Raw genomic sequence first — 24,531 nt, 5'->3', positions numbered from 1 at the left:
TTGCCTTTCTCCTGGGTACCTAGAAGGCCGAGGCATTTTCAAGGCCCCTGTACCTTCCTGAACCCAAAGGGGTGGCAGCCAGCACCAGAAGCTACCAAGCCTCTTCAAATTTGTTTTTATTTCCTAAGGAGTCAGGGCAGAGATGGGGAAGGGATCCATTACTTGGGTTTCAGGAGGAGCCCAGGCCTCGGAAAAGAAAACCACTCCTCTGGCTCTCCCCTCAGCAGTTCTGTCAGTAGGGATGATGCAGTGTGTGCTCCATGATGGTCCGAATGGCCATCCACGTCTCCTGGGCCGTGGGGATGATCTGCGCGGCTGGCAGCAGGAAGCCATAGCGCCCCGTGTCCCGGAGCTCGAAGCTGAAGGAGTACTTGATGCCGCTGTCATAGGCCCAGTCGACTGTGATCCCGCTGGCCACATCTGGGGACAAAAGGAAGAACGGGGTGTGGTCACAAGGTACAGAGGCTTCCTGCAAAGACAGCGTGCCTTGGAGACCAAACCCCACCCATCCCAGACCACACCAAGCTTCCTGGCCCGGGCTTCAACCTGAGCCACACCCTGCTCACCCAGTGCATGCTTTGCTCTAGCAAAATGAAAGCTCCTGGAGGCCACCAGACTTGGGATATTTACGCCTACGGGGCATCGCAGTGAGCCAGCCGTCAGGAACTGTGCACTAATTAACGCTTCAGAGAAGTAGGTGCTGGGTCTAGGTACCACCATTCACCCTCGTACTCAGATGTGGAAATCAGCTCTGGCCCAGCCCTGCTGGATCTGTGGCACAGCCCTGTGGCCAACCAGGCCTGCCAGCCAGCAGAGCCTGCACCTGCCTGAGCCCAGGTGGATGTGGCGCCTGCAGGAGCAGCAGCCAGGGGACGGCTCACTCACACAGGGTGGTACTGATGCTGCCATAAATGTACTCGATCCCATGAACCTCATACAGGGCCTGCACTGCATCCTTGGCAAGATGGTACTGCAAGATTCAATCCAGAGAGTGAGAGGCAGTGGGGCCCCACTCCCCCACACCCTCACCAGCTGCTGTGAACCAGGGACTTAGGAGTCTTGGAAGCCGAATGTGTAGATGGCTCTTGCGGGAAGGCAGCACAGCATCTCCAGCTGCGAACTTGATCACATGTGAGAACAAGCCCCTCACCCCCACCCTGCTCCCTACCAAGGGGCCAGTTGAGAATCTGCTGGATGCCTCCCCCAAGCCCTAAGCAGCCAATCTCACCAACTCCTCCTGGTTTGAAACAGGCTCCAGAGAGTGGCCATAGGGGTACATGAGCATCTGAGAGTAGCTGTGGATGGAGATCAGAGCCTTGACGTTCCCATGGGACATGATAAAGTCCACGACGGCAGCCACTTCTGGCTCTGACTGAGGGGAGGGCCCATGGTAAGTCTCTGAGCAGGGGTTGTTGTTAGAACCGTTTCCTGGAAGTAGAATAAAGGCACCCACAGGGTTCAAATTCCCAGGCGTGGGAAAGACTCTCACAAAATATTCTGTATTCCTCTCTAATCCTAGCCTTCTTTGCAGTTTGGTTGAGGTCATGTGGCTACTTTTGACCAAGGAGAAAGTAAGCAGTAATGATATGCTACCTCTAGTTTGAGCCTAAGAGCAAGTATGACTTCTTGATACTCTCTTCTGTGTGGTTAAACCAACAACAACAAAAAAACCTCTCTAAACGGAGAAGTGTCCTGGATCTCTCTGTCACCAATGGAAGACAGCTATCAAGGAGGGTTACCTACCCACAGTGGACTTTACGTACGTGAAAAATAAATTTTTTACTGTGTTAGGCCGCTGAGACTTGGAGGGATGCTTGTTACTGCTGCATACCCTGGTCTAATACATCAGAGGAGTGTTGCCACACCACAACTCAGCAACTCTGTGGCCCTGCAGAGTGCTCCCTTAGCTTGTCTTTTGGTTAAGTCCTGACTGTGGTTCCATTAGAAAGTCAGGCCTGCCTCAGCAGTTGCCACTAGGTCTCCAGTCTGGCTTCCCCTATGAGCAGTGACCCCTGTGAACTGACCCTTCTCTCCCGACCCTCCACTTCCATGGGGAAGCCTTGGGTCAGTTGAGTGCTCAGATACAGTGTCTGCACAAGCTGTGCCAACCCAAGGGCAGCATGGACTTGGAGTTGGGAAAAGAGAGAACAGATCACCATAGTTGCCTAAGACTGCTCTGGGAAGCACAGATGCAAAAATCCCTTGAAAATTCTTCTGAATGGGGACCTAAGCTGGAAGGAGGGCAAAGAGTAACTGTTCTCTACTTTGCTCACAAACTTAATTTGTTCCCATCTCCTACTAGATTCTTTGCTCCCCATCTCTTTTCTTCCTCTCTTTCCCAGTGGCCAGTTGGTGGAGGGCTAGGCTGGGCTGGTCAAGATTTGAGGGTTAGGAACACATGAAAGGAGCATCCCAGGCCCTGCTCTCACTTCTCCTCCCTGAAATGACTGCACAGAAGCCCGGTCAGAAGCCAGGGGCTGCCCAACTTCTGAAGCCTCCTGAGGATGCCAGAGCACACCCCTGACCCCCAGGGCAGTGAGTTGGCTGCAGACCTAGGTGGCTGGCCCATGGACTGGTTCAGATGCTGTTCTAGGACTGCAGCAAACAGGTCCTCCCCAAGGGTGCAGGTGAGGGCGGTATAGGTGGGAAGGATGATCTACAGATTACTCATTATGCAGAAATCAAATTAAGGCAATAATAAAGTCATAAACAAAATCTTCCTGCCTGAGTCACTAACCAGATACTCGCTATTTCTGGCCATAGGCAGGCCCAGAGGCAATTCTGTCTCCTGGAAGCGCATCCCCTCTTGGTCTGCACAACCTCGCCGGGGGTGAGAACTGACCCTGGTTGGAAGGGGGTGTGCCTGCAGGGAGCGAAGGGGTAGGAGCAGCCTGGTGGGCTGGAGCTGGCCCAGCTAACAGCGGCCCTGTTTGTTGTGTCTGCTGGGAGCTCCTGCACCTGCTGCACTTGATGAATGACAAGTAGCAACAGATGAGCGGAGCGGGGGCGGCTGCAAGCTTTGTCTGCGTTTGCAGCCCACGCACGGAGAGCGGTTCCCCTGCCAACGACCAGGTGGCTTTGCCCAAATATGGAGAAACACTTCAGGCCATTAGTTCTGGTTTGAGCTAAGCAGAATAAACTAATCTTCCCCTGACCAAATGGGAATTAGCTGCCTGCCTCTCTCTGACGTTCACAAAGTCCTCCGAGCCTGCCTGTTTCACAAGTACCTGCTAATGGGTTCATTAGCTATTTATTTTTCCTTCTCAAAAATGTAATTTGTAGGAAGGGAAACTCGCTGGAAGGACATGGTAAATTATTAAAAGCAGTAATCTTTGGGCAGTGGGATTATGGGAGCTTTTTGTCCCCTCTGGGCTTTTTTTTTTTCCACTTTTTTTTCCACATTGTGTATATACTGATTTTTTTCCCCCCTGTGGTGAAACCCACAAAAGATATTTTCTTTAAGAGGTAATTTGTCTTTCTTCTAGCCAGTCTGTCTCAGGGTAGATAGGCACTCACTTCAGCCAGTTCTAAGGGGCCCACGTGGATGCTTTCTTGGGACAAATGTCTGGTTATTTGGAGATGGAAATGCCTAATTTTACACAGCTGTGTTTCCTTACACACGCAGTTACAAGCACAACCCAGATTCTCAGGCGACCCCTGCACTGTGGGCTGACTGGCTTTGCTCTGTAGACTTCAGAGCTATCCTTATTTTCACAGAATGGATTCAAAGAAGCCAGATTTTTGAAATAATGGGCATCTGGATCTAGAATGTTCTGCCTTGTTGGGTTAGCCAACAAACAGGTCTGCAGATCTGTTTTTCAATAGCACTGTCTCCTGTGGAGCTAAACTCTGACTCCTGGTATAGTGTGGCAGCCACATCTGGAGGCCAAGGGCTATGCCTATTCAACCCTCTGCTTTGGAGACTGTCCTGGTTAGACCCAGCATCCCACCCATCAAGCTGCTGCGTTCGCAGGGTTCACATACTGGTCTCTGTTTCAGTTTCCCCATGTGGTCCTTATGCCCCTGGCATGGCAAGAGAGATAATAAGGAAGAACACCAAAGGAACTCAGGAGGAAGCGGCCCACTCCTCCCTAGGATCACAGGGCCCTGTGGATACACAACAGCCCAGGGTCATAAAGTAATTGGACGGAAAATAAAAGCCAGGCTTAAGTCAGTGTTGATGATAAGAAACTAGCTTATTCTATATTTAAACCTTTGTCCCGGCCTCCCCAGAGGGCAAAATTCGGGTCACAGTTCTCAGGGAATGAGTTTTGAGACCTTTTCTTGTGGCATGCTCCCTTCAAGGAAGAGCTAGAGATATTCAGGGGGCACCATAAATCCTGGGTTTTGAACAACAAGCAAGACTACTTTGAACCTCCTTAAGCCTTTCTCTGCCATATTTAGGATCTGATCCTTGCAGTTAGTCCCCATTCAAGGAGCTGTTTCCCACGAAGGCTTAGCATATGTATACATTTAACAGACATATGCAACCTCTCCCCATATATCACAGCCAATCCTAGGCATGTGCCTGCCTGTCCCTGCCATGACTCACTCGCATTAGCTAAGTGCTCTGCCTCCCCGGTTATGCGTCAACATAATCTGTGTGGGAGACGTGCCAAGGACCAAGTTCTCTCCAGCCCTGCCCCTGGGGTGCAGCAGACTGAGGTACCTCCAAAGCCTGACTTCCAGTTCCTGTTAAGATCCACACCAATGCAGAAGATTCCCGGTCTGGTGGACTTGTTCTTCCGCCACAAGCGGTTCTGAAAAAGTGCAAGGCAGGTGACTCATTCACTGAGCCCTTTCTGGGTGGGAGCCTCTGACATCCTAGGAAGCGGGTCTGGTGGGACAGGGAGGGATGAAAGGAAGGAATCTCTAGGGCAGGATGGGGCTGGCATACTGAGCCATGGCTGCAGATTAAATGCTTTGTGGTTAAAGCTGAGGTACGGCGAGAGGTTTGAGCACAGCCAAATAACAGTGGACTTCCCTGGGCAGTTGGAGGGCAACAGTTGCAGCCACAGCACCTGAGCAGCCCACCTGCCTCACGGAGACTCTGCAAGGAGCCCCCAAAGGGCCTGTCCCCAGGGAACCTCAGCAGAGCATCCCAAAGCCACTGTGACCTTTCTTTCCTCCATTCCCCCCAGAGCTGACCCTGATCCGTAAGCCCCTCCCTCTCAGGTGCTCTCACCATACTGTGGGTATAAGCAAACCCATCAGGATTAGAGACAATTTCCAGGAAGATGTCCATGGCGTTCAGTACATCTGTTACGATGCGGTCTTTGCCATATTCACTGACAATCTGCAAGAAAGGGCTGAGTGGGTACAGACTGAGGGACAGGAGGCCCTGGCGGGCTCCCCTCCAGAGCAGAGCAGGATATCCATACAGCCACTGGCTACAGGCAGGGATGGCATCAGGTCATCAGGTTCATCCTTGTGCAGAACCGAAGGCTTGGATTTTCAACAACTAGAAGGTGGGGGCTCTGCGCTGCAAATGGCCAAAGCACGTGGCAGCTGTTCCACAGGGCAGGTGTGCAGAAAGCACCCCAAGTCAGATGAACCAAGTAAGTTTTCAACTGGAGGTGCCCTTAAATAGTTGAGCAGCCTCAACCCTCCACCCCATCCCAGCCCCCATGGTCCATGCTGACCTTCTTGGCAATCCAGACGCTGGTGGCATGGGTGATCCACTCCCGGGAATGGATTCCAGAATCAATCCAGATGGCCGGGCGCCGAGAACCTCCAGTGCTGAACTGGGGAAAGCACCAGGCCCAACACAAGTTTGAACCACAACAGCTACAGGGCTGTCCCCAGACTGCCTAGAAGGAGGCCCCAGATGTATCTTCAGTGCCTGGGGTGGCTCCCTGTTCCTGAGAGGGGGGTCATATGTGCGGGTACATGTGTAGGAGCCCATGGAAAGTGCACACATGTGGGGACCTTGGCAACACAGCGATGCTCTTGCAGGGCAAAGTGATCTAGTCAGAAGCACAGAATTGCCCAGGTCTGCAAGTGTTTTAGACTAGTGCTTCTCAAACTTTCAAGGGCACGTGAATCCTCCAGGGATGTTACTAAAATTCAGATTCTGATGCAGTAGATCTGGAAGGTGAGGTTGGTAATTTCTAACAAACTCTCAGAAATGCTGCTTCTGTGGGTCCAGGGACCACCCTGAGTAGCAAGAGCTTAGACAACATTAAAGAGAGAACACAGGCAGCCCTTATGAGAAATCAAAGCAGGCACAGGTGAAGTCAAGTCCCACGTTAGCCGAGGCCAAACGACCCTTCAGAAGAGTCCCCCAGGGCACTTCTGAGGACCGCAGAGTCTGTCTTCTCTGAGAGCTGCGTGTCAAATGACCTGCATGGTCCACACTCTCGAGTGCCCTTCAGGGCACATACAAAGAATTGTTTTCCAGTATGCCTCACACTTCCACCTCTCCTGCCGCCTTCATGGCCAAGGGCACTGCTGCTGCCAAGTTTACTGGAACCCTGTTTCCAGTGGGCTCTGTGAAGGGCTAGAAGGTCTCCTCATGGACTCAGGCCTATCCATGAGGCTGCCTAAGCCAGAGGGCCTCAGTCATTTGTAAATGAGGCCTCTGTGTATCTCTCTTCCCATTGATCAGATGAAGCAGCTGAGTTAACAGGAAGACTGCTGATTCATTCACACTCACATCCCCAGTTCAAGGTGATGAACTGCCATTCTGCAGTTCCATTTCCTTAACAAACCTCCCACCAGATTCCTGACCCAGGATGTGCCCGGTTCACTTCACTGCCAACTGTCCACACCTACAAGGGGTGGGTCCCTGAACACCACCATCCCAAAGCTTGTGCATCATCTCAGGACAGGAGTGTACACATCTCTCTCCCCAAACAGACTGGCTGACTCCCACCCAGCCACAACCCCACACGAGCTCAGTCTTATGCCTGAGGCACTCACTGTACAGTCTGGTAGTCAACACTCCCAGCTTTTACCTTCAGAACAAGGATGGACCGATTTTCAAAGCTGTGGCCAATCTGAAGTTTTGAGACAATATCTGAATGCTCAGTTACAAAGTTGTCAATCCAGGTATAGATCTGAAAGGAATGAAGTTTCTCAGATGGGCAGTTAAGCAGGGAGGGAGCAAACCCCAGGGTCTCTCTGAATATTCTCCTTCCCTGATCCTACCACCCTCTTTAATGCTTTCCCACCTCCCTTGAGGATCTAAAAGAACTGCAAAAATCAAAGACTACCTCCGGGTCTAAGGCAGGAGCTGTGGTCAGCCTGGATTCCCAGACTTTTCACCTCCGTGCAGTGCTATGCCTTTGCCTGGAAGAGCAGCATGTGCTGAGCCTACTCAGTCCCCTAGGGTTAGCCTGCAAGGCTCTCTCTGGTGGAAGTTTCTCTTACTTCCATTTTATTGACCCCTTCAATCCACTTACAGATCTCATAGTCCTTGCAGTGTTGTTTTTAGTCATCCTGCCCCTTTTAGATTCTAAGGTTCTTGAAGGCAGGATTATTTATCTCAGACATCAATAACTTTCCCCCAGTGTCTGCTCTACACTTTCTAGGCAACAGCTCACAGTCTCCTATAGCCCCAGAGCCCTGAGTCTGGACAACCTGAGGGTCCAAGAGGACAGCAGGGTCTAGAGCCTGATGGGGCAGACCCACCTCCTCCAGGGTGTGGTAAGAGGAGTAACTGAAGCTACTGGTACTTCGCTCCAACCGGCGGGATTTCGCCATGGCTTCTCTCTCCTCGTCCAGCAGCACCTGGGAGGCAGAAGCACATATTGGAAGGGAAGGCGAGGCTGGGCCAGGCATGTCACTTCCGGGTCCTGCCTCAGCTGGCTGCACAAAGACAGCATCAACACAGCAGAATGAGCCACCATGAGTGTGAGTTGTGCAACAGGAGATGCCAGGTTGCGGGGTGATTCTTCTGCTTGGCAAGCTGGCATTCATCCTGCCTTTTCCCAAATGAGCATGGATGGGTCAAGGAGTCTGGAGAATGTGGTCCTAAGTCTGCCACTGCCACTAACTTGCTGTGGAACCTTAACCTTGGTTTCCTCAGCTTAAAAATCGGGACTTGCCTTGCCCATTTCAATAGGATAAAATGTAATAACAAATACCAAAGTGCTTTGGAAAAGATGCTCATGGGTGGCTGCCAACATTGCTTTTGCCCTCTGTGAACACTCTGTTGAGCGAAAGCCCAAGCTGAACTATGGACACTGACCCCTGGGAGAGCAGAGGGCTCACCTGGCCCACATCATGCACTCTACTCCAGGAAGTAGCCCTGACAGTTGACATCCAAGCCATTTGAAAAGCCTGTCCAAACCACTTTACCTAATGTGCCAATAGTCTTTCACTCACCACTTTAACTGCCTCTTAAACACAAGTACAGATGAGCCAAAGCAGCATCCTTACTTGAGTGGCAATTGGGAGCTGGCTCTCAGCCCTTCTGTGGTACTTCCCTCAAAGAGGGCAGTACAGTGCCTGAGTTGAATTGACCTCCCACATCATCCCGGGGCATTTTCCCCACTTTTGAAGTCAGTGAAATGGGCAGGTGCCCTTTACCCTAAACTCATACCCTTACATTGTCACCCAGGGACGAAGACACCCCAGGACTCAGCGATGACTACAGCGTGGGAGGGGTCTGGGCCTCTTTGCAACAAAAGGGAAAGCAAAGGCCCTCAACCCAAAGGCACCCTGGTTTGCCCGTCTGTGGTTGTTGTATAGTCACTCAGTCATGTCTGACTCTTTGCGACCCCATGGACTGAAGCCCACCATGCTTCTGGGTCCACGGGATTTCCCAGGCAAGAACAGTGGAGTGGGTTGCCATTTTCTTCTCCAGGGGAACTTCTACACCCAGGGATTGAACCTGTGTCTCCTGCAATGGCAGGCAGATTCTTTACCACTGAGTCACTGGGAAAGTCCGTGCACCTCTGGATCACAAGTAAATCCTGATGATGCCTTGCTTCAGGCCAGGGCCTTTTAGTTTACCAAGCATCTTAATACTCATCATCTCAGTTGATCTTATGACCTGATGACAGGGCAAGAATTAACTATTCATGTTTTAGAGATAAATCAAATTAGAGAGATAAACAGACTTAACAGCAAAGCTAACAAGGGACAGAGATGAGATAAAAATCCAGATATCCTAGTTTCTAGCACTATGTCCCTTAAGGCCAGCTGGCTAGCAAAATTAAAGGCAAATAAGAATCACACACACACACACATACATCTATGTATGTGTGTGTGTGTGTGTGTGTGTGTGTGTGTGTGTGTGTGTATACATAGAGGGAGAAAGAGAAAGCACATGTATAAAATGCTAACAACAGGTGAGAAGTCCATCATACTATTCTTATAATTTAAAAGTGCTTTAAAATAATGAAAAGGCAAATCCCTAAGCATAGGAAAACAAGACAGTAAAATGCCAAAAAAAATTTACCCAAATGCTAACATTATTGTTAGGATAGAAAGCTTGTGATTTTAAGCAATTTTTCCTTTTCTCTATTTTTACATTTTTCACAGCATGCTCATATTACTTCAATAAGTAAAATCTTCTAAATGAATAAATACTAAAACAAAGGCAAAAATGCCCCAATGTCTAAAAATGAAGGAGCAGCCATTCATGGAGTCTCCAGTCCCAGGGCTAGAAGACAGCCCCTCTCCATCCCCACCTGCTGAGGCCGAGGTCACTGCCGGGTGACACTCTCACCCCACTCCCCCTGTCAACTTACTCACAATCCTCAAAGCACAAATTTAAAAATGGGAGTGGAAATCAAAGCTTGGGGGCTTATTTCTTTCTGAGCACCAACTACACATGTGGCATTTATAATTGTGATGTTTTCTAGCTAAACTGGCTGGGCTGGGGACGTTCCCACTTGGTCAAAGCAGGGATTGCTGGTTTACAGAGAGATGGCTGGAGGAGCCCCGATCTTCACTGGCACAAGGTTGTGTGGTTCACAAGCACCATCCTGGGAAGTCCTAACAAAGGAAATTTGTCTTCTTCCCAGAAAATCGACGGAAATCTCAGCAGCCCCCATGACCGATGTGTGCCCGGCACCATGGGCTAGGCACAACCAGCTGCAGTGAGCAGCAGAAAGAGTAGGTCAGGCCAACATACCCGGAGTCAAGGCCGGTTCTGTCCCATGCTGGTCCCACCGCCATGAAGTTAGACTAACATCCTAGGGGTGGAGGTGGTGGGTGAAGATGGAGGAGAGAGAAGACAGGACTGGAGGACCCACTTCTTTCTACACAGCCCAGGGACACCCACAGGAAGAGAGTTCACACAAGGTTGTCCTTTGTTCTACACAACAGCTTGGAGGCAAATGGGAAGTCGGCACCCAACTGCAAATAACTTTCCAAACACCCTCACAGCCTTGTGAATGGATGTGACACCCGCTTACAAATTGGAAATGCTCAGCCCTCACAGCTGGGCCCTGGATTCCAGGAACATGAATCTGTCCTGGCCTGAAAAATACACAGATGTTTGCTCCCTTCACAGGGCTGAGGGAAGGGAAGGAAGGGGACGGGAGATCTAAGAATGCAGTCTCGTCTCACCACAGCCCTGTCAGGCTTCTTGGAGAAAAAAACAGACTCAGAAGTAAGCCATTTGCCTCCTGGAAGCCATAATCTGACAGAAAAAGTAGTACCTTAGTGTAAATTAATTTATGACAGTTGTAAGGAAGGATGGGGACATTAAGAAGTGCACCTCCAAAATGGGGGGGGGGTCCAGACTGAGGGCCCCAAAGGTGAAGATGACACCTGAAAAGAATCTGCATTCACAGCTCTCTCCAACCGCAGACGTGAAATGGAAGCAGCCCCTGGAAGCGGTGGGTGGGGGACAGGAGACAGCTCTAACACGGCTCTGTGAAGACGGCAGTCACTTCTCCTTACCCACCACTGACCTCCTCTGCAGGCCTAACATCTGCAGTGGTAGCTGCATGGCTGGTAGCAACCACAGTCCATGCCTATGCTGGGATGTGGGGCTGGGAGGGTACAGATCTGGGGTTGTTAGAATGAACCCTTCAGAAGTCAAGACTGAACTGGGGCTTCACTATCCTAAAGGCAAAGTTAAAACACCATATGAACAACAGTGACACCCACTAAGGAGGCAGACGGCATAAGAGTAAAGAGTCCAGGGCCTGGAGTCAGGCTATCTCAGGTTAAATCCTTTGTTGTCACTGACAGGCAAATGACTAAGTTCTCTGTGCCTTGGTCTCCAAATTACAAATTTTTCTGAGCTTTCATAAAATGGAGGTCATATTATCATGTACTTTCACACATACTTGAAGTGTTCTTGTGAGGATTAGAAGGGTGAATACATGTAAACTGCTTAGAACATTGCCTAGCACACAGTAAATGCCAGCTATGATGACGAGGGACAAGAACAGGATAACAGTAACTCTTGAGGTGACTCCAGGACTCTGTGGTGGAATAGTCACTACAGGGCATGACCAGGAAACCTGGGTTCCTCCAGAAACCTGGTGTCTGCCGGACTTGGACAGTAAGTGGACCATCAGTGGTCACTTGGGTGACTCAGACAATTCCTGCCCCTGCCCTCCGCAGGACCAACAGAGGGGCTGGCCCTTCTGTCCCTGTCTCCCCACCCCCGGGACCCTCCTCAACCCTCACCCCCAGGCAGCCAGCCTCTGCCTCTCCTTCAGGGGCTTGCCCATGATTCCTTCCTTTCCTTACCTTTCCTGTCCTCCTCTCCTCTTTAGAGCTGCCACCCACCCAGACCCCAGCCCACACAATTCCCACGTTTTAATCTCTTCTGTTCAGCAGACTGGGCTTCCCAGGTGGTACTAGTGGTAAAGAATCCAGCTGCCAGTGCAGGAGAGATAAGAGACTCGGGTTTGATCCCTGGGTTGGGAAGATCCCCTGGAGGAGGGCATGGCAACCCACTCCAGTACTCTTGCCTGGAGAATCCCATGGACAGAGGTGGGCTACAGTCCATGAGGTCACCAAGAGTCAGACATGACTGAAGCGACTTAGCATGCACACACATTTGGCAGAGTAATGTCTGTGATGCACACACTGGGCACTAAAGACACAGCAGTCAACAAAACGAAACTGCCTGCCCTCATGGAGCCCTACAATCTGGTAGGGGAGACAGATGATAAACAAGACAAAGAAGTGAACCACAGAGGATATTAGAAGGCCATAGGTGCCAAGAAGAAAAGTGAGGGAGGGAACTGGGGGAGTGTGGGAGAAGGGCACAACCTAACATAAGGTGAAAAGTTGACATGTGAGTCAAGTTTTGAAAGCAGTGAGCCACATGCTGATATGTGCAAAATCAGCATTCCAGCAATATAGGGCCAGCAAGTGCAAAGGCCCTGAGTATGATCCTAGCCAAAGGCATTGAGGCAAGGGTAGCTCAGGCAAGCTGGAGGAATGTCAAGAAGGTGATGGTGCCTGGAGCAGAGTAAGCAAGAGTCAGCAGTGCAGGGCAGCACATGGATCATGTAGAGCCTTATAGCCGTTTTAAGGACTTTGGCTTTTACTGTGAATGAGGTGGGGAGACACAGAGGGTTTTAAGCAGAGGACTGATATAACAGGACTTGCATACTGACTGCTGTGTTGAGACTAGGCAATAAGGAGGCAAGGGAGAACAGTTAGGAAACTACTAGAATAATCCAGGTGAGGGCTGATGGGGTATTGACCCATGGTGCTAGCATAGAATTTGCAAGATACATCTCTCTACATCTCACTATCAGAAGGGAGAACTGATAGGATTTGCTAATGGACTGTCTGTGGGACAGACCACCTGACCTGCCTCTTGAGAAACCTGTATGCAGGTCAGGAAGCAACAGTAGAACTGGACATGGAACAACAGACTGGTTCCAAATAGGGAAAGGATTATGTCAAAGCTGTATATTGTCACCCTGCTTATTTAACTTCTATGCAGAGTACATCATGAGAAATGCTGGGCTGGATGAAGCACAAGCTGGAATCAAGATTGCTGGGAGAAATATCAAAAACCTCAGATATGCAGATGATACCACCCTTATGGCAGAAAGTGAAGAAGAACTAAAGAGCTTCTTGATGAAAGTGAAAGAGAATGAAAAAGTTGGCTTAAAGCTCAGCATTCAGAAAACAAAGATCATGGCATCAGGTCCCATCACTTCATTGCAAATAGATGAAGAAACAGTGGAAACATTGACAGACTGTATTTTTTTGGGCTCCAAAATCACTGCAGATGGTGATTGCAGCCATGAAATTAAAAGACGCTTACTCCTTGGAAGGAAAGTTATGACCAACCTAGACAGCATATTAAAAAGTAGAGACATTACCTTGCCAACAGAGGTCCATCTAGTCAAGGCTATGGTTTTTCCAGTGGTCATGTATGGATGTGAGAGTTGGACTATAAAGAAAGCTGAGCGCTGAAGAACTGATGCTTTTGAACTGTGGTGTTGGAGAAGACCCTTGAGAGTCCCTTGGACTGCAAGTAGATCCAACCAGTCCATTCTAAAGATCAGTCCTGAATGTTCATTGGAAGGACTGATGTTGAAGCTGAAACTCCAATACTTTGGCCACCCGATGTGAAGAGCTGACTCATTGGAAAAGACCCTGATGCTGGGAAAGATTGAAGGCAAGAGGAGAAGGGGACAACAGAGGATGAGATGGTTGGATGGCATCACCATGGACTCAATGGACATGAGTTTGAGTAAACTCTGGGAGTTGGTGATGTACAGGGAGGCCTGGTGTGCTGCAGTCCATGGGGTCACCAAGAGTCGGACACGACCAAGTGACTGAACTGAACTGAAGAACTGTCTGGGGGATGTGAGAAAAAGAGTCAAGGATGACTCCAGGTTTCTTGTCTGAGGGACGAGAGGACGGCATTGCCATTTGCTGCACTGGGGGAGGCTGTGGAGGAGCAGGCCAGGGGAGCTGGGTTTGTACCTGTGAAGTCTGAGATGCCCATTAGACACCCAGGTAGAAATGCCAAGTAGATGGTCAGAGATGTGAGCCTTCAGTTCAATTCGGATATGAGAGGCTGGCTGGAGCTACCAACATGGGAGTGCTCAGGAGGTGGAAGGTATTCAATTCCATGATCCTGGATGAGGGGACAGAGAAGAGGTCGAAGGACAGAGCTGGGAAACAGGAGAACAACATGCAGAGAAGCAGCCAGGAAGATGGGACCACCCAGGAGAGTGCGATGTCCTGGAAGTCCAGAGAGGAGAGGGTGATGGGTCAGGCTAAAAGCTGGAAGCACGATGCACACTCAGAGCTGACTGCTGAGGGAACTTGGGAGCTGTGTGTGACGCTGTGTGTGACAACTGGGGTGAAGGTAGCGGTGGACAGTTTACCCAAAGAGAGGGATGAAGATGGCATGTAGAGTCAACATTTCCTGGAGTTCTGGTCTTGGAATAAGAGGAGAAGTGGGGTGATAGCTGGAGGTTGGGGGAAGGGATCAAGAGAGGACCTTTTTAAGATGAGAGAAATAACTCTATATTTGTATGCTAATGGGAATGATCCAGGAGAGAGGGGAAAATTGGCCAAGCAGTATTTACACTAAATTGTATTTTACTCTAGAGCGTGCTCGGAGCATGGGCGATTTTTGTTTTCTCCTTTGTGCTTTCCCTTATTTTCCCAATTATCTACCATGAATATTTATTAATTTTGTAATCAGAAAAAAAGCCATTAAAATCCACAGAGCTGATTGCTCAAGTGAAGCCTTTCCATGGTGATTCATCCCAGGGAAAAAAAAAAAAGGAAAAAAACCAAAGGGCCAAAAAGAATGAGGAGGTGAAGAAAAATTAAATGCAAATAGAGCTCACTCAAAATCAGATAATTTCTTTCCTGGCCCACTGCAATTTCCTCACCACCCTCCTGCCTGTCAGTCTCTCCCTGCTCCTGTCCCCAGCTCAACACTGTCAACATTGTCACTGTCAGAAGGATTTTTCTTAAATGCAAATCTGATCGTGTCAGAGCCCTCCGAAGGCTCCCCCACGGTTTTCGGGATTTTCTCTCAACCTTTTCACCTGGTGGAGGGTGCCCTTTGTGCTCTGGTCTGGCCTCATTGCCAATCATGGGCCCCTTCCCCTCCCCGGCCCTCCCTTCTCCTGCTCTTCAGCCACACCGTAATTGCCGCCTTCTCAGAGCCTCAGAGCGACCATGCAGTGCCTCTTGTACTCGCTCCCATAGCAACCTGCTCCACTCCATCAGCGCATCATCCACTCCATTGTAATCACTGATTTACTCCCCTCTGCTTCCCCACCCCCACAGCACTCCAGCTCCCCTGGATACAGGGACTGGATTTCTTTATCTTTGTTTTTCCAGTACCTTGCCTAATACCCAGCACACAGTTGGCACCTCTCTGTCTGTGGGCGGAATGAATGAGTCCACCTAGTCTATCTCAAGCATCTTTCTGATCACAAGACAGGAGGGAGTAGGGGCACTTCCCTTCCTCAAAAATCTCCAATATCTCTGGCCAAGGTGAAAGCTGGGATCAGGGTTTTTCACACTTTCTCTCAGCCTGATACTAACCAGCAAACACACCCTCTTTCCTTTCCTTCTCACAACCATTAAGTGAAGCAACATTTACTAGTGCTGTGCTGTGCTTAGTCACTCAGTCATATCCAACTCTTTGCAACTCCATGGACTGTAGCCCACCAGGCTCCTCTATCTATGGGACTGTCCAGGTAAGAATACTGGAGTGGGTTGCCAGGCACTCCTCCAGGGGATCTTCCCAACCCAGGGATTGAACCCAGGTCTCCCGCATTGCAGGCAGATTCTTTACTGTCTGAGCCACCAGAGAAGCCCAAGAAAACTGGAGTGGGTAGCCTATCCCTTCTTCAAGGGATCTTCCCGACCCAGGAATCGAACCAGGGTCTCCTGCATTGCAAGAGGATTCTTTTCAGCTGAGCTACCAGGGAAGCCATTTACTAAGTCCTACCTAAATGGCAGGCCCTATGGTAGACGCTGGTGTATAAAGACAGATAAGGCAAATGATTCTATACCTTGAGGGGCTTGGGGAGGGGACTCTTGAGACAAAGACCAATATATTAATCAGGTCTCTCTGAGCAATTCATTCAGCACACAGTTACTGAGGGTCCCGTGAGGGAGACGCTATGCCAAACACTGGGGTGAGAAGATCCAGAAGACAGAAAGCTATCAGTCCTGTGCATCAATAACTAAAACATGAGACTGCAGGCCAGCAACCTGAGTGGTGCAAAGCCCTTCCCTTCTGTTAACGCCTCTGAGTCTCCCTCCTCATGGACACCTTCTCCCATCATCACCACAGATCAACTCAACACAGCAGTCTCCCCCCAGCCCCAGCTTCCTGGAAGCCAAAATGTGATCTCAAGTACGACAATCAGAGCTTGATGCATTGCAGACAGAGCAAGTTGCTGGTGAAAATCCTGCCTGACTAGGTTAGCGCCCAGAGTCCAGGGCATTCTACTGAGAGGCAGTAAAAAGCTCCCCTTTCCCTATCCTTAAAGGGAATCCAGGGCTGGGGGTGACAGGAGAGGACAGCCCCAGAGGAGCCAGTGATTCAGGGAGACTCCCAGGTGCCTCTGGGGCCACTCCTGATACACGAATCAACAGAAAAAGTTTAGAGACCTCTTCATATCTGTTTGCCAAATACTGCAGAGTCTCCAGGGCAGGGCAGACATATGGAAATGAAAACTTTTAAATGCAGGCACAGGCGAAAAATGAGAATTAAGCACTGAATTTTTTGATGTGGTAGCCTCTATTGTCTATGCGAGTTTCCCCATTTTTGTTTGTGGGGGATTTAATTGGACAAAGAGCCTACTCCCAGATGTTAAGCAGGAAACAGATGTGCCTGAGGAGGAGGAAAGGTCTTTGAATGGACCACAGTGCCCCAGCCCTGTCCTTGCATGAAAAGGAATGCACCTAATGCGTTTATCGCCTGGCAGGCGGTGAGTGTGTGCACTCCGGGGACTGTGTGTTCCCACACTCAGAGCCCGTAGAGGAGACTAGCAGCAGCGTGACATGGCTTGGCAGGAACCTGTGTGTATACAAATCTACAGGTACATGGCAGCATCTGCAGAGGGCTGCAGCCAGAGAGGTCTAACCCAGTGGTGCCCCAAAAGAATCATTTTAGGAAAGAGGCTCCTTGAGGGTATTCTGGAAGACAGATGAATTAAAACAGAATTTCATGATGTTCAGAAAAGATGCCATTAAGATGCAGCAACGAGTGAGGGTGGGGAGAGAATGGGGTGCCTGGAATGAAGTCTCCCTTCGCCCTAACCAAGGGCAGGTCTGTAGTCACTTCTCCCAGAGCTGTTTTTCTGGGAGAGTCCTGCCCAGGAGAGACGCCTGGTACTGAGAGCCGGCATTGGAGGCGACAGGAAGGAAACCACAGCAGGGTTCACAGGAGCGGCTTCACTCACCTCTTCCTGCTTCTCTGGAGTGAAGGAATTCCCTGCTATCGAACGGGTGAGACACACAGGGACAGGAAGGAGCAGTCAGAAAAGCAAAGGGAGCCGTCCAGAAGAGCCCTCCCTGCCCTCAGTGCCCAGGAGAGAGCTGAGCTGCCCCCTCCTGTCTCCCTTCTTCCTGTCTTCTCCTTTGCCACGAACTACAGATTCCTCCATAAGAGAACTCTTAAAAACACAACAAACTAGTGAATATAACAAAAGAGAAGCAGACTCACGGATCTAGAGAACAAACTGGTGGTTAGCTGGTGCGGTGCAAAGGGGCAAGACAGAGGCAGAAGAGTGGGGAGTATAGACTGTGAGTGTAAGATAGGCCCTGTGATGTAGGGTACAAGGAATACAGCCAATAAGTTTTGTAATAACTGTAAATGGAAAGCAACCTTTAAAACCATATAAAGTTAAAAAAAATTTTTTTCTTTGAAGAGGACTCCACAAGCTACCCTGACCTGTGAATTATGAACTCTTTCTTGGATTTTTCTTACATTTAAATTTTTTAGAAAGATCTTTCTTAGATTTAAATTTTCTTTGACTAGTGTGAGGTTTCATTCCTTTCCTGGAAGGTTCACAAAAATGCAGATGAAACTCCAGAAAGAAAACATCCACTTTAGCCTTGGGTATTTTTTCTCCAGGTTGGGCCCAAACCTGCAAGGGATATGAAGGTGAGACCCCCCAACCTCAGTGTTGGGGCAGGACCTCACCTGGATGTCCTTTATCATGATGTTGTAAGCAAGGCCGTGAGACTCCAGGTAAGCTTTGATGTCTTTCAATTCAGAGAAAGGAACCCTCATGTCCACAGGGAGGCTGGGCCTGGCTGGGCCGCGCCAGAAGTCCACCTTGGTCACAAAGGAGAAAAAAACAATAGGCAAGTGTATCAAACATCCTGCAGGCACCTACAGAACCGATGATCTTCTCTTATACAGTTGAAAGGGCCCCGGTTCCAAAATGAAACCCTTAAGGCAGAGCAGAAAGACGGAGACAAACAAAATCCCCAGGTCATGGAGTTTCCTTCCCTAATACTAAGCACCTTTGTCTCCCAGCCTCACTCATTCCATGTAACTTCACCCAGATCCAAAGAGCCCACAATAGTTTCCTAAAGGTGAGACAGCGTATCATCTGGGACATTCATATGGTCAAGAACACTGGGGAGAAGAGGGAGACATCACTGCCCCCGAGCCCCAAAGGGGTAGGAGAGGCCTGATCCGGAGCCCTGTGCTGTCCAATTTTCATTTTGTAAAATGGAGAGAATTATTGTAAAGTGTTCTGAGTCCTGGTTGATAGGGGCACTCACACAAATAGGATGGTGGGCTTTGGGGCACATCCAGAAATATCTGGTTGTTTCAACAGCCCTCAGACCAAACCCTTCTATATTGAAGAAAACGTCTTGCCCAGTGGAATACTTGTGGAGGACACACGTTCTCAGAAACCAGGGCTCAGGCTGAGGGACAAGCCCAAATAAAACAGGTTTGCCAAGCTAAGCCATTTCAGTCGGGAAGCAGATGTGTCCAGTGCGTGCGGCATGGCTTCCCACCCAGAGACTCATGCACCTCTCGCGTGGCTTTAGGACCTTCCAGCTGTTTTCAGAGCAGCCCTCCATTACAGGGCAGAGAGGAAAGCCAAACAGGGCTGCCCCACCTTCTGGGCCAGTGTTCCCAGCCTCTCCTGAAGAGAAGCCGCGCTTGATTCTCCCCCGGTGCTGTCATCTCCAGCAGGCACACCCAGAGGGCCAGGTTTGGGGTGGAGGGAACGGGACAGGGAGCCGAGGGTGCAGGCCGCTGTGAGGGAGGAGAGGACATGGCCCCAAGCCCAGCAGATTCCTCACCTTCTGGGGCTTCAGGCCCTCCAGATCCCTGAGAAGTGAAAGCTGCTTCTCATTTTTAGCCAGGATTCGAAGAACCTGGTCACTGGAAAGACACAGAGGAGACTGAGGGAGCTTCTCAGAGGGGTTCCTGAAAGGCTGTGCAGCCTGGAGGACGCAGAGTGGAAAAGAGAACCTGGCGGGATAGCTGGGAGGCGAGAGGACCCCTGGGCAGAAGGACCTGCAGCTCTGGGAAGCTCCAAACTCCTTTAGTCTGAGGCCAAGGGGTCTCTCCAGACCCAAAGATACACCACCGGGGGACTCCATAAAGCCTGTCAGTGCTGCTGACGAACCCACTGCCCAGACAGGGGAAACAGGACGGGTAAGGAACATGGTGGTGGAGAAGGGAGGAAGAAAAAAGAGGAATGAAGGAGAGAAGGGATAGATACAGGGAGTCGAGGTACCGATAGTGGCCCCATGCACTCTTTATACAAGGATCCAGGCCATGTCTGCCCCAACCCCACTGCCTTCTCTCAAGAGCTGGAGGACATGGAAGAGATGAATCTCACCCTACCTCACAGGGGGAAGCTGAGCCCCTCCCCATCCCCCTGGAGAGGTGGGAGCCGGGGCAACTGAGCAGCCTGCAGTGTAGCCTCTGGGGTCTGAGCCGGGATGGCCATGGCTCCCTCCCTGGCCGGCTCTGATACCCTGGATGATGAACCCCCCTCTCTAAGCTTGCGTCTCCTCTTCTCCACTATGGAAATACTATGGAGTGCTCACTTTGCGGAGCCTTTGGAAGGCTGAGAAATCATGTCTGTAGAGGGCCCGGTATGTAATACTCATACTTAATTTTACTCAAAGGAGGACAATACCACACCCACACATTAGGAACACAGTCTTTGGGGGGTTATGACTTTTTTAAGAATCAGAGGAAAGTTATGAACACTGGAGAAAAGTAGATACACACAAAATTTTACACATGGTTTCAGGGGATTCTTGGATTCTTGGGATTCATGCAGACTAAGAACTCTAGATTTGGGGAGGAATAATAAGACACCTGCGCGTCCTGCCCTCACATGCGAAATTGGGAGGTGAAGGAGTAAGAAGTAGGTTCAGGATGGGAAATGAAATCCTGAATCCCTCTGCCCTGATCAGGTCCCACTGGGCCACCAAGTCACCCAACTCTTGGCAATCCTCTCTCCCACTAAGGAGCAGCCACTCACCCTGTGAAATTCATCTGGCCCAAAGCTGCTGCCAGGATAAAGCTGCAGACGAGGAGTGTCCGCCTGCCCATAGGGGACAACCTGCGAATCACGCCTCCTCCAGGGGAACTCTGCATGCTTCTTCCTCCAGGCAAACTTCAGGGGTTTTCCTCACACACAGGCATGGCCAGGCCTCAGGACAGCAGAGCACCTAAAAGCCGGCAGGCCCGGCAGAGGACGTGCGTTAGGCTCTCTCTGGGACTCCCACGTCAGGCCTTCCAGAGGTGGGGCGTCCCTCCCCACTTCTAGGCGAGTCCTCTCCTGGGAAGGTGCAGGGGCCGGGGGTAGGGAAAGAGGAAGTCAAGGCCTTTAGCTGTTTTCCTTCCCAGAGGTTTACTGGGCCAGCCTCTCGTGAATATGGAATCCTCCATCTCCAGAGAAAGGCTGAGAGAAGCCATAGGCCCAAGGAAATCGCTCCTTTCCAGTCTCCTGCTAATCTCGTCTTTGTGCTTCTTCTCCTTCCCCATCCACTCACACATATGATCCTTGAACATAAGGGTGTGGACGCCATTGAAACAACACCAGGTTTAGACACAGAGCTGGGTACTCACTTCTTGTCTAAAAGATCTGGGGCAACTGACCTAGTCTCTCTAAGTCTCAATTTACTCATCAGTCAAATAGGGTTAATAATATCTCCCCTCCCTACCTCACAGGGTTTTCTGGAGGATATTAGATGAGACAACTTGGGTGAATTGGCTTGGCAAAGCCTGCAAAATAGAATGTCTCATTATCTCAAAGCATTAGCTCCTAGTCACAGCTGCATCTTAGGTCAGGACTCTAGCTGCAGTGGAGAGAAGGGGAGAGAAGAAAATGGAGCGAGGAACAAAGGAAATGTCTATTCTATGAGAAGGAATGCAGTGAAGGGCCCCTCTTCGCTGTGTTCAGGTGGTCACCATTATGCCAGGATGGGTAGTGCATTTTCTACTTAGACATGAAGGTCACTGCAGTCATTATTATAGTTCTCAACAGAGAGCAGAGTCAATTTCTCAGTCTGCTGAAGCCCCACACAGCCCCCTTTATGGTCTGGGAACAGTATGAATAAAGCAGAGTCCAGCATACAAAGCAGTCATATTAGAAGGAGAAAGTGAAAGATGATGCCTGAATGGTAAATGATGAATCTAACAGAAAATCCGCAGGAGGTGGAGGAAAGGCAGAGACTAAATCCAACAAAGTTGTTCAGCAGAGGACGTCAACAAAAGGCCACTTAACTGTCACCGGCAATTCTCAGAAGCCCCCCTCCCCATCCATGCTTTCCCAGAATGGCCAATTAACCGGCCATGTGTGCAGAGAGGAGAGCTCTTTTATTGAGAGAATGCCCTGCTCCCACACCCCACCGGACCTACTCCATTATCTCGCAGTTCAGCTGTTCAGACATGCCAAACTCTCCTAGAACCCTGGTTTTGAGAACTCTCAGACTGAAACATTAGCAAAGAGTTTAAGGACCTAGAAAAGAAAGCAATTAGGCTTTCTACTCAAGTAACATTCAGCGTCAGTAGAAATTTGGAATAAAAGAATATACTAGTAAACAATAGCTCAGGAATTTAAAAGAAAAGCAGTGGGATGGTACTAGTCACCCAAAGTACCCAGCATCTTCTTGTTCAAAAGCATCATTATAAGTCACTAATAATAAGACAACCCCTGCACTTGCTTTAGGGGTGGGGAAAGAGACAGAGATAGATCGAGAGCAAGAGCAAAAGAGAGACAGAAGCACAGTTAAGAATTCTTGAGAATTCTATGGCAGCACATGCAATAGAACTTTCTGTGATAATGGAAATGTTCTACATCTGCAGTATCCAATAGGATAACCACCAGTGGCTAGCATGACTGAGGAATTTCAGTTTTTAATTAGCTTTAGTTGATTTAAATAATTTAAATGGCCACATGTGGCTAATGAGTGCCGTATTATAAGACAGCACAGTTCTGTGGGAATTCACCAGCCCTAAGTACTGACTCCATGGCTGGATCTGAAGCAGACACACACAGCTGTGTTTAATACCTAACACCGGCTTCTCACTCAAAATTAATTACTCATTAATTAATTTTTATTTGTAGACATTAGTTAGACATTAGATAATGTCTAATTAAGTAGACACTATTTACTCAGTAGATGCTTACTGAATACCTACTATGGGCCAAGCACTTGCTAAGGTGTGGAAATAAAATAGAGTGATACAGATCTGGCCCTTAGGTTACTATTGGGGTAAGTAGACAACTGAAAGAGCATACAAATAAATGTGAAAATATAGCTGATGTATGTGTTACAAGGGGAAGGTACAATGTGCCAGAAGGACAGGTAACATAGATTCCATATAGACTGAAGACGCAGGGAGACTTACTCTAAAGAAGTTGCTAGAAGGACTTTCACCTCCTGCCATATACCTGACCAATCCTGCCCAAATTAAATTAGTAAAACGCTAGATAAAATATTTTTAATACAACTTTTCTTAATGCCTTACTGGGTTGGCATGAAAGTAAGAATCCACAGATCCCAAAAGAAGTAAAAGCAAGACCCATGAGAGGTAAGCAAACTTTTCCCATGATGAGTAGAGGTCTTTCAACTCTGTTCTTGATCTTCCTTCTTAGAAGAATATACCTTGTATCTAGGGTCATTTTCCTCCTACTTGAAGTATATATTTAAATGTTTCCTTCAGTGAAAAAAAAAAAAGAAAAAGCTCTTTGTTTTTATTTGTTTGAAAATTCTTTATTTGCTTTAATTCTTGAAAGAGTCTCACTGAGTATAAATTCTAGGTTGACTTTTGTTTTTCTCTCAACACATTGAAAACATTATCCCCCAGCCTTCTAGCTTCCACTTTCACAGTTAAAAGGTAATCAATTAGTCTATTTACTGTTCTTTAGTATGTGATCTTACCTTTGGTTGCTTTGAAGACCTCTTTGTCTTTGATGTTCTGCAGTTTTATCTTCATGTATTCTTCAGATACACAATAATGTGTCTAGGTACAAATTTCTTTTGGTTTATCCCGCTTGAGATTGGATTCCTATACCTGGGGATAGCTATCTTTCCACTATTCTCATAAATTTTCAGTCATTATACTTTTTAACATTGGCTTTTACCCAATCTATTACCTTCTGGAATTTTATTAGGTATATGTTTTGTGCTCTCATTCTATCCCTTAAGATGTAGTCTTTCTATCATATTTCTATTTCATTGTCTCTCTGGGCTCCAATCTGGATATTTTACTTACGTTGAATATTGTTTCTTTAGTCCAGTTAACTGATTCTCTCATCAGCTGAGCTTAATCTGTAATTTAATCAATCTGCTAGATTTTTAACTTTCAATTTATATAGTTCATCAATTCTGAAACAACTTTTCTCTCAGATTTAAACACCCCTGCAATCCAGGAGCATCTTATAATCAGTGGCATCTTGAATGACAACTGGCAGTGTTTTTGATGGCCCATAAAATTATGCTGCATCTTACAATCTTATTTTATAGTCAACACAATATGGTATTCCTTTTTCATTTTTTGGAAGTTCTATTTGATTCTTTTTGAGCCCAAAAGACTTGCAATTATTATCTATTTTAGAACCTCTTGTTTGTTTTTTTAAACTTATAAAACTTAGTAATTTTGGAACCTGTCAGATAACTGCAGTATCTGAAGACGGCAAGTCTATGTCTACTGCATATTATTTCTGCTGGTTCTTATTCAAAGTGCATTGTTTTCTTGTGCCATTTATCTGTGAGTCAGTCATTTCCTTTGGACCTTTATCTGTGGAATTCCTTTGAGGCCTAGATTGAAGTTGAGTTCCTCCAGAGAGGATTTGTATTTACTTTTATGAGTTGCTGGTGGTGGTGGGGGGTGGGGTGGGCACTACCAACCTGAGATCACTCTAAATTATTTGCCTGAGTTACTTTGGACCACATAGTTAGTATAAATTTAGACCACAGACTCACGTAGAGGCTTACTTATTGTTATGAATTCTTGCAAAATACTTTTCTCTGGATTGCTTAACATCAATATTTTAAATTCTGCACAATAAAGCAAGTTACTTGCAAGTAGATAATCAGAGTTAGTGTTTAAGTGTTTTAACATAGAACTGTTGGAAGAAAGGGTAGATAGTGATAATTTTCTAGACTTAGATTAAG

General features: G+C 48.4%; 1 protein-coding gene across 3 annotated transcripts; it reads right to left on the bottom strand.

The window, feature by feature from the left end:
- Nucleotides 1-98: 98 nt before the first annotated feature.
- On the bottom strand, nucleotides 99-22,257 carry CPA5 (carboxypeptidase A5). 3 transcript variants are annotated; one of them, XM_055590921.1, is made up of 12 exons: nucleotides 21,073-22,257; nucleotides 20,388-20,577; nucleotides 19,189-19,270; nucleotides 18,068-18,202; nucleotides 7,633-7,731; nucleotides 6,957-7,058; nucleotides 5,643-5,744; nucleotides 5,186-5,296; nucleotides 4,670-4,760; nucleotides 1,229-1,428; nucleotides 886-970; nucleotides 99-420 (listed from the first exon to the last, which is right to left on the bottom strand). In XM_055590921.1, exons 2-12 carry the CDS (start codon nucleotides 20,501-20,503, stop codon nucleotides 233-235), a joined length of 1,311 nt encoding a protein of 436 aa, XP_055446896.1. In that variant the 5' UTR covers nucleotides 20,504-20,577; nucleotides 21,073-22,257; the 3' UTR covers nucleotides 99-232. The 3 variants fall into 3 exon arrangements, with proteins under 3 accessions (XP_055446896.1, XP_055446895.1, XP_055446894.1); XM_055590920.1 differs by lacking the exon at nucleotides 886-970 and having other exon boundaries at nucleotides 21,073-21,133; nucleotides 21,770-22,257; XM_055590919.1 differs by lacking the exon at nucleotides 886-970 and having other exon boundaries at nucleotides 21,636-22,257.
- Between the last annotated feature and the right edge of the window lie 2,274 nt (nucleotides 22,258-24,531).

The sequence above is a fragment of the Bubalus kerabau genome, chromosome 8, assembly GCF_029407905.1.
Source record: "Bubalus kerabau isolate K-KA32 ecotype Philippines breed swamp buffalo chromosome 8, PCC_UOA_SB_1v2, whole genome shotgun sequence".
Taxonomy (NCBI): domain Eukaryota; kingdom Metazoa; phylum Chordata; class Mammalia; order Artiodactyla; family Bovidae; genus Bubalus; species Bubalus kerabau.
This window is presented reverse-complemented; position numbering and strand designations above follow the sequence as displayed.